Source organism: Hemitrygon akajei, chromosome 8, assembly GCF_048418815.1.
Source record: "Hemitrygon akajei chromosome 8, sHemAka1.3, whole genome shotgun sequence".
NCBI lineage: Eukaryota > Metazoa > Chordata > Chondrichthyes > Myliobatiformes > Dasyatidae > Hemitrygon > Hemitrygon akajei.
In genome coordinates, this window is record NC_133131.1 from 162,913,502 (window position 1) to 162,932,002 (window position 18,501).

The following is an 18,501-nucleotide window of genomic DNA, read 5'->3' on the forward strand; positions in this document are numbered from 1 at the left end:
AATTCACCTAACTCCCTGGATTCCATGGGATCTTTCATTCCAGACCACCTTGCCATGCAGGATCTTGTTGAAGGCCTTGCTGAAGTCTAGATAGACAGCATCCACTGCATAGATGATGCCAGAGACAGGTCAGGTGACACCACGTTTGACACATTTGAGCTCCATCGTGGCACTAGCCACTGCACCATTGAGGGCGTCTTCAAAAGGTGATGCCTCAGAAAATGTGGCATTCATCATTAAGGACCTGCGTAACCCAGGGCATCCTCTCTTCTTATTACTACCATCAGAGTGGAGGCACAGGACACATACTCAATATTTTAGGAATAGCTTCTTCCTCTCCACCAACAGGTTTCTGAATGGTCAATGAACCAACTCATGAAACGGGGACACCTCTTTTTCCCTTATTAGGGAGAGAGGGAGCCAGTGGTATGTCGAATCACTGGGTGAACTGCAAGTCTGTGTCTCTATTGATTCTTTTTCTGCATGCTTGAGTGCTTGGTGGAAGGTGAAGATGCTTTTTTACTGTTCATTGTCTTGCTGCTGATTATGCGTAGGAGGGAGGAGCTGGGGGGCTTTGGGGTTCTAACATTTAGCTGTCATTCACTCTTTGGGGCTCTCCTCTGTTTTTGTGGACGCTTGCGAAGAAAAAGAATTTCAGGATGTATATTGTATGCATTTCTCTGACATTAAATGTACCTGTTGAAACCTGTTGAACATTACCTCACTATTTTTGCCCTATGTATTTACGTTATTTTTAAAATTTATTACTTACTGCAATTTATAGTATTTTTATGTATTGTAATGTACTGCTGCAAACACAAATTTTACAACATATTCAATGGTTCAGTTTAATATTAGAGAAAATATACAGTATACAACCTGAAATTTTTACTCTTCACAGACATTCACAAAATAGAAGAAAGCCCCAAAGAACGAATGACAGAAAAATGTTGGGACCCCAAGGCACCCCAAAGCACCCCCTGCCCCTCCCACAAGCAACAGCGAAGTATCAACCCTCCCCAACTTGCTCAAACCTGATTCTCATTCTGACCTCCCATTCTGTCACTGCTATTAAATATAATGGCAGAATGCTAACATGACAAGAGTGGCCTATGCCCCTAAGCTTTAAAGTAGGTGTGATTATGTGTGAATGGTGACCCTGGTAGTGTTGCTGAACTTGTGGGGAAAAATAAGTAGTTCACTTGTTTTGATTTTTAGTGATTTATTATGATTTAGGGTGTCTTTCATTATATATTTTAAACTGATGTAATCTTTTCCATTTCTTATTAACTATTTAAACAGACTTGGATAGTTTAAAAATATTTATTTCTATCAGAAACATTTAGCTTTAAGTTCTTAAAGAACTTTGATAGTGGTGAACTGTCAGAGGCGACTAGGATCTTTCTGGGGCTGGGTCTCACAATCGTATACTCATTTAAGGTACTTCTCAGACCAGGAGGGGCAAGTTGGTTGATCCTCTGTACCCACCAGGATGGATTAGAATAGATATAGATAGTGGGCTTGACCCTGGCCCATTCTTTTTGGAGGTAGCTTTGGTAATTAAGTGATGTGAACTATCAGACACCATTTGTTTTGTGGAGTGATGTGTTAGTCCAGCTGTATGTACAATGTTTATGGTTCTAAGATTCATTCCTCTTTCTATGTAGGGGTCAATATCACCATACTTTGTGAAACGGTTTGGATTTAGTTCCGAGTGTAAGGTTATTGCATTCACGGGAGACAATCCAGGTAAGATTCCAGTTTTCTGCTTTGAAGCAAATGTCTACTTATCTCCCTTAGCGTCTGCAGATTACACAAAGTTTGTGTATCTGTGGACATAGAGTTCCACCGGACAGAGTAAAATGGATCTAAAAGCTTTTAGTACAGATGACTTTCCACTAGGAACAAAATTTATATTGTTACCATGTAAACTAATTCAAAGTTCTAGACCAGCAGGCACAGCCTCAGAATACAAGAAGGTCCCTTTAGAACAGAGATGAGGAGGAATTTCTTTAGCCAGAGGCTAGTGAATCTGTGGAATTCATTGCCACAGATGGCTGTGGAAGTCAAGTCATTGGGTGTATTTAAAGCTGAGGTTGATAGAGTCTTAATTAGTAAAGGTGTCAAAGGTTCTGGGGAGAAGGCAGGAGAATGGGGTTGAGAGGTATAATAAATAAGTCATGATGGAATGGTGGAAAAAAACCCAATGGGCCAAATGGCCCAATCCTGTTCCTTTGTTTTATGCTCTAATTGCTTTCCTTGTTTCTTCCTATTCTTTGAGTTTCTACATCTCATATTTTCAACAGCAGAGGTTGGAATGGTTGGTTATGAAATTAGAGTGGACTCATTGACTCATAGAGTGGAGTCCTGACGAAGGGTCTCGGCCCGAAACGTCAACAGTGCTTCTCCTTATAGATGCTGCCTGGCCTGCTGTGTTCCACCAGCATTTTGTGTGTGTTGTTGGACTCATTGAGTCATCTTTTTGAGGGGAGGATATATTGGCAGGCCCACATTCATTTTAAATTCCTGTTCTTCAGAAAACTGTGACAACTTCTCAACTGCTGCTGTTATCGTGATTGTACTCCCACAGTGCTAGGTTGGGGCAAAACTACATGCACGCTTAAGTAAGTTGGTAAATTGGGATTTGCTGTACTAGTAGTACCAGGGTCTGCTGTCTAAACCATCCTTTTGAGATTCTGGAACTTGTACATTTCTTAGCACTGGTGCTGTAGCAGATGGCTAATAGGTTCCCACAGCAGAGCTGCTGAATCTTTTCCCACAACTAGCACTGTTTTCTTCCATTTGAGTGATGGAGATCTGAAACATGACAGTCTCCTAACACTGAGCAGTCCCCCAAGATTTGAAAGAGAGAAGTTAATGTTTCAAATACATGTAGTTGTTCTGAATCCACTTTGATGAGGGATAGACATCAAATATATTAACTTGTTTTTTCTATTTCCAAATGCTAACCACTCTTTAGTGTATTAATGATTCTCAACTTCTCTGTCCAGATTTCTGAAACTAATAGCATTCCATATGCATTATTCTTACAGTTTTAAGACCATGTTACTTCTACAACTGCAAATAATTTTCTCATCTTTAGAATAGCAGGAATACAAGACAAACAAGTATCACTTGGGGCACAATTGGTAACATCTATACCTCTGAAACAATTGTTTGTCAGTTAAAGTCTCATTTGAGCTCAAATATCTAGATTAGAACTGAAGGGATACTCAAAGTAACATAGTTATCAAAGTACGTATATGTCACCATATGCTATCCTGAGATTCATTTTCTTGTGGGCATTCACAATAGAACAAAGAAATACAATAGAACCAATTAAAACTACACCAAAGGTGAACAAAGAACCAAAGTACAAAAGAAGACAGACAATTCAAATATAATAATAAATAAATAAAAATATTGAGAATATACTGTAAGTTGTAGAGTCCTTGAATGTGGGTACATAGGTTGTCGAATCAGTTCATTGTTGAGGTGGATGAAGTTATCCATGCTAGTTTTTAACCAGAAAACCATCTGGTCAACAATTGAATTTAAAATATCCCTTAGTACTATTTTGTAGGGGAATTATCTGTTGTGCTTTGGTCGATGGTGATCATTCAACAAACATTACTGAAACAGATTAGCTTTTCTAGTGTATCACATTACTCCTTGAGGGAGCTTGCGTGTTGGTTGGTGCTTTTAACTTATTCATTATTTGCACCGTGGGCATCACTGGCAAGTAATTTATCACTCAAACTCCATTACCATTTCAGAGGACATTTTAAGGATCAAGCATATTTATGTGGGCTTGGTGTTATATATTGATCACCAGTCCAGATATTTAACTACTGCACTACCACCATTTGCTATATTAAAACAGTCTCCAAAACTACTTAATTGGCTGTAACACACTTTTGGGGTTATGAATGAGGTAAGGAAATCACTACGGCCTAGTAATACTGTTCATTGAGGAATATACAGTATCTTATGAACATTATAATGAAAATACATCAATTTTTTTGTCTTTGACTTGAAATCTTTGTAATTAGATTTTTTAGCTATTAATGAAAACTAGTTGCATTAAATATTTTAATATAATGCAGTAATGAATATTATTTATAACGATTTCACCTCTCTGTCTTACAGCATCACTGGCAGGAATGCGACTTCAGCAGGGAGATATAGCAGTGAGTTATTTTTATTGCTGGAGAACTCTGGATAGAGAGTTAAAACAATTAAGACCATAAGACATCGGAGCAGAAGTAGGTCATTTGGCCCATCGAATTTGCTCTGCCTTTCAATCACGGCTGATTTATTTTCCCTGTCAACCCCACAACTGTGGGGTTATCCTATCCCTATTATGTTGGAAGCAGAATGGGTTGAGGGCAGATATTCAGGACATAGGACCATAAGGCATAGGAGCAGAACCAGGCCATTCAGTCCATCAAGTCTGTCCCACCATTCTATTATTGCTGATATATTATCCCACTCAACCCCATTCTCTTGCCTTCTCCCCTTAGCCTTCAGTGGCCTTCAGTTCTGGTCACCTCACTACAGGAAGGATGTGGAAGCTGTAGAAAGGGTACAGAGGAGATTTACAAGGATGTTAGTCCTGATGAAGGGTCTCGGCCCAAAATGTCGACAGTGCTTCTCCTTATAGATGCTGCCTGGCCTGCTGTGTTCCACCAGCGTTTTGTGTGTGTTGTTTGAATTTCCAGCATCTGCAGATTTCCTTGTGTTTACAAGGATGTTGCCTGGATTGGGGAGCATGCCTTATGAGAATAGGTTGAGTGAACTCAGCCTTTTCTCCTTGGAGCGAAGGAGGATGAGAGGTGACCTGATAGAGGTGTACAAGATGATGAGAGGCATTGATCATGTGGATAGTCAGAGGCTTTTTCCCAGGGCTGACATAGTTGCCACAAGAGGACACAGGTTTAAGGTGCTGGGGAGTAGGTACAGAGGAGATGTCAGGGGTAAGTTTTTACTCAGAGAGTGGTGAGTGCATGGAATGGGCTGCCGGCAATGGTGGTGGAGGCAGATACGATAGGGTCTTTTAAGAGGCTTTTAGATAGATACATGAAGCTCAGAAAAATAGAGGGCTATAGGTAAGCCTAGTAATTTCTAAGGTAGGGACATGTTCGGCACAGCTTTGTGGGCCGAAGGGCCTGTATTGTGCTGTAGGTTTTCTATGTTTCTCTGTTTACTAATCAAGAAACTTTCAGCCTCTGCTTTAAATACACCCAATGACTTGGCCTCTACAGCCATCTGTGGCAATGAATTCTGCAGATTCACCACCCTCTGGCTAAAGAAATTCCTCCTCACCTCTATTCCAAATGGGCATCCTTGTGTATGGAGATTGTGCACTCTGGTCCTAGACTCCCCCACTATAGAAACATCCTCTCCATGTCCACTCCATCTAGGCATTTAAATATTCAGTAGCTTTCAATGAGATCCACCTTCACCCTTGAAAATTCCATTGAGTACAGGCCCAGAGCTATTAAACACTCCTCATATGTTAACTCTTTCATTCCTGGGATCATTCTTGAGAAACCTCCTTTGGGTCCTGTTCAATGCCAGCATACCCTTTCTTACATGTGGACCAAAACTGCTTACTGTACTCCAAATGCAGTCTGACCAATACCTTATAAAGCCTCTGCCTTACAATTAAGAAAAAGAGTACTTCATTTTGACATTTCTCTTTAGCCTGCATCAAAACAGATATTCAGTGACAGTATTTCTAAGGCTGTTCACTTCCAAGTTCCTTTTGTTCTGCTCTTTTATCAGTGCACCATAGTGGAGAACTGGGTGGTCATTTGAGCATCTGCCGTTAATATCAGTGCGATGTCGAAGCTGGATGAGAGTAAATGCAGTGTTCTTTAAATCAGTAATTCCTTTTATGTGTCTCTTTTGTAAAGTCTAATAATGGGAAAAAATAAAGGAAGTGATTTGCAATGAATACATAATTGGTGGAGCAAGGGGACTCCGTGGTTGTGGAGCAGTGTGAGAACTTTTACCGGTGGGTTCCCACTGGATTGCTTTGTTTAATAACTTTACAAATAATCAAAGAACAAGGAATCAGAAGCACAGTGGCTACATGTTCAGATTATACAAATCTTGTAATAGTAGTAGACTTGAAAACTGAACTGGAAAAACTGCATGTAGTACTTTAGGAAGAGGCTGTTGTAGAAAAGAGAGTATGTACATGGAAAATAAATGTGATCTGAGACAGTAAATTGAAGCTCAAAGCAAATCAAATGTTGGATGTATTCAGGTGGTGAGTCAATTCTGCCACTCTATGCTGCTCCAAATGCAATGTACAGTTGTGGAGGGGAGTGCAGTACAGAGATATTACCAGTGCTCAATGAAGCAAGAAGTACGCTTGTGAAAATAGGATTGAGTTATGATGAGTGATTCCATAAATGGTGTATGTTTGCACTGCAAAAGGGCATCTTGAAGTTGTTGCTGCTTTTACATAGAACAGTTCAGCACAGAAACAGCCCTTTGACCAATGTGCCAACTATGTTGCCAATCTGATTCTCGAGTGGCATGGTCTTGAATTGACTTTATTTCATACATCCTTCACATACATGAGGAGTAAAAATCTTTACGTTATGTCTCTGTCTAAATGTGCAATGTGCAAATTATAGTAATTTGTACATTGTACATAAATAGGATATAGGCATCTGTTAGTCTTGAGAGACCATGGATTTGCGCCTTGGAAAGTTTCCAGGGCGCAGGCCTGGTCAGGGTTGTATTGGAGACTGGCAGTTGCCCATGCTGCAAGTCTCCCCTCTCCACGCCACCGATGTTGTCGGAAGGGCCGATATAGCTTGGCACCGGCGTCGTCTAAGTGCCTTACTCAAGGGTACAACACGCTGCCTTAGCTGAGACTCGAACTAGCAACCTTCAGATCACTAGACCAACACCTTAACCACTTGGCTATGTGCCAACACAATAAATAGTATGTAGAGGTAAGATATACAACAGAACAGTCAATATAGCTTAGAAATACAATTGTGTCAGTGTGAATTAATCAGTCTGATGGCCTGGTGGAAGAAGCTGTCCCGGAGCCTGTTGGTCCTGTCTTTAATGCTGCGGCATCTTTTCCCAGGTGGTAGCAGCTGGAACAGTTTGTGGTTGGGGCGACTTGGGTCCCCAATGATCCCTCGGGCCCTTTTTACACACCTGTCCTTGTAAATGTCCTGAATAATGGGAAGTTCACATCTACAGATGTGCTGGGCTGTCCACACCACTCTTTGTAGTGACCTGTGATTGAGGGAAGTACAGTTCCCATACCAGGTAGTGATGCAGCAAGTCAGGATGCTCTCAATTGTGGCCCTGTAGAAAGTCCTTAGGATTTGGGGCCCCATAGCAAACTTCAACTATCTCAGATGAAAGAGGCGCTGTTGTACTTTTTTTAACTACACAGCAGGTATGTACAGACCAAGTGAGGTCCTTGGTAATGTGTTTACAGAGGAACTTAAAGCTATTCATCCTCTCAGCCCCAGATCCTTTGATGTCAATAGGGGTTAGCCTGACTCCATTCCTCCTGTAACCAACAACCAGCTTCTTTGTTCTTGCGATATTGTTTTCTTGATATCACTATGTCACTATGTCAGGGTGATGACTCCTTCTTTGTTGGCTGCCTCGTTTTTATTTGAGATAAGGCCAATCAGTGTAGTGTCAGCAAATTTAATTAGCAGGTTGGAGCTGTGGGTGGTGACACAGTCATGGGTATACAGAGAGTAAAGGAGGAGCTTAGGACACAGCCCTGTTGAGGGTGAGAGGGGCAGAGGTGAGGGAGCCCACTCTTACCACCTGCCGGTGACCTGACAGGAGGTCCAGGATCCAGCTGCACAAGGTAGGGTGCCGGCCGAGGTCTCTTGAGCTTCTTGTTGAGCCTGGAGGAAATTATAGTGTTGAATGCTGAACTGTAGTCCAAGAACAGCATTCTCATATGAACATCCTTCGTTAGATGTGTAAGGACAGTGTGTAGATTTGTGGTTATTGCATCGTCTGTCAATCAGTTGCGTGAGTAGATGAATTGTAGGGGTCCAGTGTGGGTGGTAGTATGCTGCAGATGTAGTCTTTGACCAGCCTCTCAAAGCATTTGCTTATTATTGAGATAAGTGCGACAGGATGCCAGTCGTTCAGGCACATTACCTTGGTCCTTTTAGGTATGGGGACAATGGTGGTTGTTTTGAAGCAGGAGGACACTCTCCACTGGGAGAGGGAGAGATTAAAAATGTCTGTAAACAGACCTGCCAGTTGTGCCACACACATTCTGAATACCCGCCCTGGGATGCCATCTGGTCCCGCAGCCTTGCAGTTGTCCACTCGTTGGAAACACCTCCGGACTTCATCCTCAGAAATTACCAAGGTGCAGGTTGCATCAGTGGCTCTTCTCAGGGATTCAGTGTTGGCAACATAGAACTGAGCGTAAAAAAAGATTTAGCTCATCTGGGAGAGAGGCAACGATGCTGGCAACACCACTGTGTTTAGCTTTGAATTCTGTGATGGTGTGCAGACCTTGCCATAAGCTATGCATGTTGTTGGTGGAGAGTTGTGTCTGGATCTTGTCACTGTATTGTAGTTTCACTTCCTGGATGATTTTGCGTAGATCATAGCTGCATTTCTTGAGTTCCTGGTGGGTACCGGCAGTGAAAGCTCTGCCTCATGCAGTGAGAGCAGCGTGCACAGAGCTGTTGATCCAGGGTTTCTAGTTTGGATAGACCTTGACCAATTTTTGGGGGACATCGTCCTTGATGCACTTCCGGATGAAGCTTGTGACCCCTTCCGTAAACTTGGAGACGTCCTCATCACGAAAGACATTCCAGATGACGTCATTAAAGCAGTCCTGCAGCATGGGGACTGATTGGTCGGACCAACAGTGGATGGTTTTAACTATGGCAGCCTCTTGTTTCAGCTGCTGCCGGTAAGCCAGTAGTGTAGTGGTTAGTGAAACGCCTTATAGCACCTCAGTTGGGGTTCAATTCCTGTTGCTGTCTGTCTTTGAGAAATTTGTACATTCTCCACATGACCATATGGGTTTCCTCTGGGTGCTCTGGTTTCCATTCCAAAGATGTTTGTGTGGGTCAGGGTTAGTAAGCTGTGGGCATGTTATGTTGCCACTAGAGTATGGTGATACTTGCGGTCTGTCCCCAGCACATTCTTGATGCTAATGACACATTCCACTGTATATTTTGATGTACATGTGACAAATAAAACTAATATTTATCTTTGATCCCATTGGCTTGTACCTGGTCCATATTCCTTTACTCTTTGCTTGTTCATGTGTCTGAATAAATGCCTCTTATACGTTGCTATCATATCTGCTCTAGCAACTCTGCTTGCAGCATGTTCCAGACTCCTACTTCACTGTGTAACAAAAACTTGTCTCTCAAATCTCCTTTAAACTTTCTCTTGTAGATCACCACCCCACTTGTTATGCCACTTTCAGGGGGCAGAGAGTCCAAAACATTACAAGACCCCGTTTGTTGTCCAGAGGAGTAGAAAATGGGAACACTAGCTAAGTTGAGCTGATATATCAATAGTTAGGTATCATCGATGAATTTGAAGATGGCATTGACGTTGTGCTTAGCCACGTGCATGTACAGAGAGTAGAGCAGGGGGCCAGCTATGTCGACAGGTGACAAAGTGCACTGGGATTGGATCTCCGTGTCAGCAGGAGGCTAAGGATGCAATGGAGTCCAAGCCTGGAGTTCGGGGGTCCTGTCATCGGCTAGTCTGGGGGTTGTTAGCAAAGCTTGAAGCCTGAAGGTCGATCGGAAACTCAGAAAATTGAAGCCCAATGGCTAGAGACTGGAGATAGAAGACAGGAAACCCGGATCTCTGGGACTAGAGAAGTGCTTGTGGGGGTGGGGGGTGTAGAGGTGGGATTGTTGGAGGGAGGAGCAGGGCTTGTTTTCCTGTTGTTGTTTTATTGCTTGTTGTGTTCTGTGTTCTGCTGAGCATTGTGGGTGTGCCATGTCGGCACTGGAATGTGTGGTGACACTTGCAGGCTTCCAGCACATCCTTAGGTGTGTTGATTGTTAATGAAAACGATGCTTCTCACTTTGTTTTAATATACATATTGTAAGTAAATCTGAAGTTATAGAAATGGAAGAATAAAATATTTAGAAGGGGCTTCCTAGGTGGTAAAAGATATACTGATCTATAATGTTACAAAAACATTTTATACTTAAGAGATGATAATGCTGCAATTGTTGCTTAACCCTATTTGGTGTGACAATAAGGCAATGAATTTCTTTACATAAACATGAGGAAATCTGCAGAAGCTGGAAATTCAAGCAACACACACAAAATGGTGGTGGAACGCAGCAGGCCAGGCAGCATCTATAGGAAGAAGTACAGTCAAAATTTCAGGCCAAAACCCTTGGTCAGGTCTATCTGAAAGAAAAGATAGTAAGAGATATGAAAGTGGGAGGGGGAGGGCAAATCCAAAATGATATGAGTCGACAGGAGGGGGAGGGATAAAGCTAAGAGCTGGAAAATTGATTGGCAAAAGGGATACAGAGCTGGAGAAGGGAAAGGATCATGGGACGGGAGGCCTAGGGAGAAAGAAGGACAGACAGACATACTTTATTGATCCCGAGGGAAATTGGGTTTCGTTACAGTCGCACCAACCAAGAATAGTGTAGAGATATAGCAATATAAAACCATAAATAATAAAATATTAATAATAATAGTAAGTAAATTATGTCAAGTGGAAATAAGTCCAGGACCAGCCTATTGGCTCAGGGTGTCTGACCCTCCGAGGGAGGAGTTGTAAAGTTTGATGGCCACAGGCAGGAATGACTTCCTATGACGCTCAGTGTTGCATCTCGGTGGAATGAGTCTCTGGCTGAATGTACTCCTGTGCCTAACCAGTACATTGTGGGGGGAGGGGAGCACCAGAGGGAGATGGAGAACAGGCAAGGAGTGATTGTGAGAGGGGCAGAGAGAGGAAAAAAGGAGAGAGGAACAAAAAGGTGGGGGGGGGGGATAAATAATTAAATAAGGGATGGGGTAAGAAGGGGAGGAGGGGCATTAACGGAAGTTAGAGAAATCAGTGTTCATGCCATCAGGTTGTTAAACCGTTGAAGCCTTGTAATGCTCCCAAAATAGTGTTCAGGGTAGAAATTCTACTGTTATTCTGTCAGTGTCAGTTATTTTTATAATTGTCTTTGCTTGCTCACGTTAAAAGGAATGATAATGCTCAACCAAATAATTTTGAAGTAGAATCACAAGCAGGCCTGCTAAGATGGAAGTTGTGACATTCCCCTTTGCAATGAACATTGGTGAATGAGTGAGCTGGTATTGCAGATCGATGGATATTGACTTTTGTCATCCCATTTAAAACAAAAAGATAATTCAGTTTTGGAATTTACAAATGTAAGATTTATTCTGCCCTGGATTTTGTAGTAGTTTCTCTTATTGAAATTGCCAACTTTTTTTCATTATTCCTTGAGATTGACAGCAGTTCTGTGAGATTTGTCCATTTTGGAGCTTAATGTGGAATCAGTGATTCTTAAGTTATATTATTTCTTGCTTTCTCTATCACAAGCAGGGAATCTGCTTGAACCGACAGAATTTTAAGGTATTTAGTGGTTAATTCTGCTGGTAGTTATGAGTTTCTATTCCCTGATAAATTATATATCCTTAAAGAGACATGTATTTATTTATTTATTATAATTTCCTCATAGGGATTTAATTTTACTTTCTGTCCTCCTCACAACTTACTTTCCCTTCTAACTTTGCATTGCAGCAAACTTGATACAAACTTGATGCCATTATAGGTCCTGCTCAGGCTACAAACATCTAGTATACTCCCCACCACGCATCAATTAGGAGATTTCAAAGCTTTTAGATGTGTGGTGGAGAGTATACAACCTGGCATAGAAACACTAATGCCCATGATTGGAAAATCCCACAAAAAGTAATGGATATGGCCCTGTCCATCACAGGTAAAGACTTCCCCACCATTGAGAACAGCTACATAAAATGCTGTTAAAAGAATCCAGCATTCATCATCAGGACACCCACCACCCAGACCATGCTCTCTTCTTGCTGCTGCCAACAGGAAGAAGGTACAGGAGCCTCAGGACTCACACTACCAGGTTCAGGAACAGTTATTACTCCTCAACCAAAGGGGATAACTTCACTCAACTTCACCTGCCCTATCACTGAACTGTTCCCACAACGTATGGGCCCACTTTCAAGAACATCTCATGTTCTCATGTAATCTCTTATTACTTTTTTTTTCTTTTGAATTTGCATGTTTTCTTGTCATTTGCACATTGGTTGCTTGTCTATCCTGTTGGGTGTGGTCTTTCAACGATTCTTGGATTTACTGAGTATGCCCGCAAGAAATTGAATCTCAGGGCTGTATATGGTGACATATATGTACTTGGATAATAAATTTAATGTAGTTTGAACTTTAAATCCTCTTTATGTGCAGCCTGTACCTATGAACAAGCATTTGGGAGGCCAGTGGAGTGGATTTGCTAGCTGCTGTTGGTCTGCAGGCAACTTCTGCCATGTCAGAGCTCTGTTTGTGACAATATCTGAAAAGTTGAGTTAAACACATTTGGTTTAACCATGTATTTTCTTAGTTGGTCTACATTTTTATTGAAATCTAATGCTGTGTGATCACATTTCCAATTTACAAACTGTTCACATTGCCAACAGTTCTCAGAAACAGAATTCTGTCATTCAAAGAACAAGACGAGGAGGATCTGTATTGCACTTAATATTTTCCAAACCACCGGAACAAGGAAATTTCCTAGAATCTAGGAAACTTCAAAAGAAGGCAACTGATCATCCACCTACAAGTTTTTGGACAAAATAAATCTCAGTCATTCATTTCAAACACCTTGATTTGGTGACCCTCCACCTTCTATCCTTGACAGATCAAGTTTAGGCAATGTATCTTCTGTCGTCTTGGATTTTCATTTGTGTAAATGCAGTTCTTTATTGTATTTTCTAGGTAAGTCTTGGAACAAGTGATACTGTCTTTCTCTGGATTCAGGACCCAAGACCCACACTGCAGGGACATATTTTTTGCAACCCAGTTGAAAGCGATGCCTACATGGCACTCATTTGGTAAAGGATAGTTTCTGATATTGGGTAGAGAAATGACCTTTAAGAAGCCAAATATGAATAATTATTTCATCTCCTTTCTGTACCATATAAATTCTACCCTGTAGCTTCTCTGTTTGAACATCTAAATTACATTGCTACACCTTAGATTTCTGTGAGCAAAATGTCTGTGAGATTTTATTTATTTAGAAAGATTAGTTGAACAGAAACCATTGTCAGTAATGTAACACCGCAGTGCCATTTGTTATCATTCACTTTAATCTTGAAGGGATATTTACTTGGTTTTGAGTTATAGGCACTCTCTTGGTATAAAACAAAAAGTGGCTATAAGCTATTACAACTTAACAAGCTTAAAATCCTTGGCATAACATTCTTTCAAGTGGTTAATTTGCAGGCTACATAAATGTGAGTTCTGTTAGACTCTCCACCGCTATACTTCACAGACGTTTACAGACATAAGATTTTTGTTCAATTTTCCCATTATTCTATTTTTGAGGCTAGCTTGTCATATGTTTATACTGTATTATATTTTGAGGTTTCTACCAACATTATGGTATGTTGTAACAAAGTATAGTAGATTTATAGAGTAAACTTGATCCAACTTGCCCAAGCCCACCTCACCTAGTTCTATTTGACCTGTATCCCTCTAAATCAGGGGTTCCCAACTTATCCATTTACTTATGCAGATATATTTAAAATGTTGCTATTCGTAGATCTTGATTCAAGTTTATTTATCACATGTACATAAGCTTGAATCGATATCTACTCATGTACATTGAAACATACAGTACCTCTCTGAACCACTTTCGCTGGCAGCTCATTGCACATAAGCACCACCCTCTGCATTCGGTCCCCTTTTATATCTTTCACCCCTCATCTCTATACCCTCACTTTAGCCAGTTTTTAACTTCCTTTCCCTGTGAAAAAGATCACCTGTGTTCTCCCTATCTGTACCCCCTCATAACGTTATACCTCTTTTAGGACACCTCTGAAGCTCCTTTCTTCCAAGGAATAAAGTCCTAGCCTGTTCAGCCTCTCCCTTCTACTCAAGCCCTTGAATCAGTAGCATCCTTACAAATCTTCTCCATGCCCTTTCCAGTTTAATGCTGTCTTTCCTATAACAGTGCTACCAAACTCAGATGCTTTACATTGTTTAATACATATACTTTTATCCTAGCCTAACTCTACCTTTTCTCTAGTTTTAAGAATGGCTCCTTGACAAGAGAGAGGATCCGCGATGAGAGTGCCTCTGGTTCATGGGATGAATTTACAAAGGCTTTGAAAGCAACTTGTCCAGGGAATAATGGAAATTTAGGTAAAGTGGTTAACGTATATTGGTCTTAACATGATCTAGTTTTTATTTTGTTAGTACTAGAACAATCATTTATGCAAGGGCCAAATGAAGTTTCAGTCTTTCCAATGTGTAGCTGGACGTTACTGTAATTACAGAGACACCAGAGAAAGTAAAATAAGGCATGTCATCATCATGTATGTTGCTCAGATGGTGTTCTCATCAGGTAAGATATATCTGAGGTGTGCAGGCAGCCAATAGGGGGTTCTTAGGCGGGCCCTGAGATAGCAGTGCAGGTTGAGAGTCATTCCTGCTGATCTGGTTATGATATGATACTTTATGGTGGAGTCATGTGAGCTCTCTAAATGAGCTGGTAAGATAGAGGAGAGGTTTCGAAAAAGATAGTCAATCTAAGGCAGCTGAGATATTCAGAAAGATGAGGAAATAAAATGCCCTGTGGTTCAGGATATAGAGCATAGCTTCCAATGTCATCTTCAGTGGGGAAAATAAGAGGCAGGCAGGACATGTATGCACAGGTACAATGGAAAAAAATGTTTGCAGCAGCACCACAGACACGTGGCATCATATAGATTAGATTTATTTATCACATGTACATTGAAACATAGTGAAATGTATCATTTGCTTTAACAACCAATGCGACCGGAAGATGTGCTGGGGGCAGCCTGCAATATTGTTGCCCACATTCTGGCGCCAACGTAGCATGGCCACAATGTTCAATGAAACAGCATGCAGCCAACCTACAGCAAGCAAACATCAAGCAGCAACAGCAATGAGACAAAAGAACAGCAAAAGAAGCCCCTTTCCCACCCTCCCACACACACCTCCGAGCCTCTGGACCTGCAGTCCTTGACCCAGGCCCCAGACTCATATACTCACAGATGTGCCTCCCTTGGAGATCACTGGTGTCCTGTCTAAGAGTGCTCCAACCTGAACACTGAATTCCAGGTCCTTCTCCTCACTCCCTTCATCCTTATCCCTAAACTCTAACCCAAACACCCCCACTTCCCATTCTGTCCCCAAAAACTATCCCTATGAACCTAAAAATAGTAAGTCTGAGCCAGAAACCCGGTGGACATCTGCAGCTGAAATCCATCTTGAATTTACAGAACATTGAATAAATTGGATAATATTCCATTAATCATTTTGGATTGTCCACTGGTATTTAATATGCCTTTCTTCAAACCTGGACATGCAGTATGCTTTTTTTTTAAAGAAGACAAATACGGCCAGCAGCATTCAAAAGAAAAACAAATTAGAACAAAAGAAGTCTAATGCAAAGTGATCAAAGTGCTCCTACTGTTGCTAATCTGTAGCGGTTAGGGTTGTGCAGGTTGGTTTAAGAACCAAATAGTTGGAGGGAAGTTGTTGTTATTGAACCTGGTGGTGTGGGACTTTCGGCTTCTGTGCCTCCTGCCTGATGCTAGCTATGATAAGTTGCATATCCCGGATTGTGGAGAACTTTGAAAGTTGTTGCCTCCTTGAGGCAGCGTCCCTATAGATACTGCCAATGTTCAAAGTAAATTTATTATCAAAGTACATATACAACGCTGAAATTCATTTTCTTGTGGGCATACTCAGTAAATGTAATAACCATAATAGAATTGATGAAAGACTGTAGCAACAGGTCGGGCGACCAGTGTGCAAAAGACAACAAACTGCAAATGCAAAAATAAGATAAGTAATAGTAATAAATTGCAGTAAATATTGAGAACATAAGATGAAAATTCCTTGGAAGTGAGTCCATAGGTTGCGGGAACAACTCAGTGATGGAGCAAGTGAAGCGGAGTGAAGTTATCCGCCCTGGTTCAAGAGCCTGATGGTTGAGGGGTGATAATGGGTGTGGGTCCTGAGGCTCCTGTAGCTTCTTTCTGAAACTACCAATGGTAATTTGAATAGGGCAAAGTGAGCAAGGTGAGCTTGGACAAGGTCGACAGGGCTATCATTTGGAAAAGCTCAATGTAAGTCAGTGTGATTCTGCAGAAGGAAAGCCATGTTTTAAAATTTGCTGGAGATCTGTGAGAGCTGATTGAGCAGACCTGATCAGGGCATCTGTATATGAATTATATTTGGATTTCCAGAAGGCATTTGATAAGGGACTACATAAGACTATTGCATGAGAGATCGTGGTGATAGAGGAAATGTGTTAACTCAAATTGCTTATCATATAGAACAGTGATTCCCAACCTTTTCTATGCCCCACATCCCTAGGAAATGTTTGATTAGTGTTCGCACCCCTTACAAAAGTAATACCACATTTAAAGATGAAGAAGTCTAATGTCTAATTTTTGAACCACAAATTGAACCATATACAATATTGCAGGTGAACAAATTGAACTTAAAAAAATAAGCTTTTAACTCAGTGCATAAAATGCAAATATAAATTGAGCAATTAGATTCTAATTTATTCAGAAAAAATTGTAAACAGTAAAATCAATTCCAATTGTGAACATAAAATTCAATGACTTCTTTGCTCCTGCTTCTCATTCATGATTTTGTCAAAATGTGGAACTTTCTTGCTGACTGCGATCCACAGGTCTGCCTGTGGATTCAGGCGATTCCTAGATTTTTTCTTGATTGACAAAAGAGAACTGAATCCAGATTCACACAAGTATGTTGTTGCAAATGGAATGAGGACACGGAGTGCTTTTCCACCAAGTCTTGGGAACATATCCAGTACTGCACACCAAAACTCCTCCAAAGTCTTGCTTTCAGATTGCATTTCAAGAGCTCGATTTGTCCGCAAATCAATAAGATCTTCCTTCAGCTCTTCATCACCTGACATTTTCTCCAAATTGTAGGAATATGGATTCATGATCCATTCTTCTGAAATCTTCAGGTCTCCAGCAGCAAAATATCCATCAAACGACTCTGACAGCATTTCCAAACGAGCCACAATTTCTTCACGCACAGTAGGAGTTATGGATCCAGCATCATCAACCATCTCTTCTAGTGAAGGAAAATTTGAGAGACTGCCTCTTTCCATCCTTCGACGCCAAAGACGTAACTTTTCTTTGAAGGCATTCAACTTTTCACAAGCCTTCAATATGTTTATCCCTTTTCCTTGAAGAGAAACACTCAGGTCATTCATACGAGTGAAAATGTCAGCTAAGTAAGCCAGCATTTGGGCGAATTCTTGTGATTCCATTGCCCCAACCAGATCACGTTTACGCTTCTCCAGAAGAAATTTGATTTCTTCCCGCAGTTCAAAGAAGCAGGTTAGAGCTTGTCCTCGTGACAACCAACGGACTTCTGTGTGGAAAAGCAAAACTGAATGCTCACTTCCCATATGCGATGGTTCAAAGCACGCCCCGTGATCCAGTTGATGATCTTCACACAAGTATCAAGGACTTTCTTCAAATTTGGAGGCAATGTTTTTGATGCCAAAGCATGCTGATGAAGAAAACAGTGGGTAACTTGCAAGTCTGGAATCTCCTTTTTCATCAATGCAGAAAAGCCAGATTTATTTCCAAGCATTGCAGGTGCCCCGTCAGTGCACACAGAACCAATGACTTTGATATCTAAATCATGTTTGGCAAAGAAGTCTTTCACCAGCTGTATCACATCCTTTGCAGTTGTGTTTGTTTTCAGATCTTTACAAAACAGGAAATCTTCCTTCACAGCACCATCATTGATGTACCTCACTAATGTGATGAGTTGACTGCAACTGGAGACATCAGTTGACTCATCCAACTGAATAGAGATTTTCAGAGGACTAGCTCTGACATCTGAGATGACTTGGTCCGAAATATCTTCACTCAAATCACTGATTCGGTTGTGAATGACATTATTTGATAGGGGCACCTGTTCAAATTTTTTTCTTGCTTCTTTGCCCAGGATAATTGTTGCCATTTCCAGTGCAATCTTCCGCAATTGTATGGGGCTTCTTAGATTTGGCCACTTTATATGCCACTTGGTATGAAGCAAGAAGTAGTGGTTTTTCAACAGAAACAAAACCTAATTTTGGAAGAGTTCCTTGTGAATCAAAACGAGCTCTTTTGATTTTCAATGACCCAACATCATGTCCTTCAACATTAGCTCCGCCATGCTTGTTCTTGAAGTGCTTTTGAAGCTTGGATGGCTTTAAA

General features: G+C 41.1%; 1 protein-coding gene across 3 annotated transcripts in view; it reads left to right on the top strand.

Moving 5' to 3' along the window:
* xylb (xylulokinase homolog (H. influenzae)) overlaps positions 1 to 18,501 on the top strand; it is a 318,901-nt gene that overhangs the window by 109,678 nt on the left and 190,722 nt on the right. For all 3 annotated transcript variants that reach the window (XM_073054967.1, XM_073054966.1, XM_073054968.1), the window contains 4 exons: positions 1,668 to 1,749; positions 4,150 to 4,190; positions 12,992 to 13,107; positions 14,304 to 14,419. In XM_073054967.1, the coding sequence (XP_072911068.1) occupies positions 1,668 to 1,749; positions 4,150 to 4,190; positions 12,992 to 13,107; positions 14,304 to 14,419 (355 nt within the window). The remainder of the gene's footprint in view (positions 1 to 1,667; positions 1,750 to 4,149; positions 4,191 to 12,991; positions 13,108 to 14,303; positions 14,420 to 18,501) is intronic.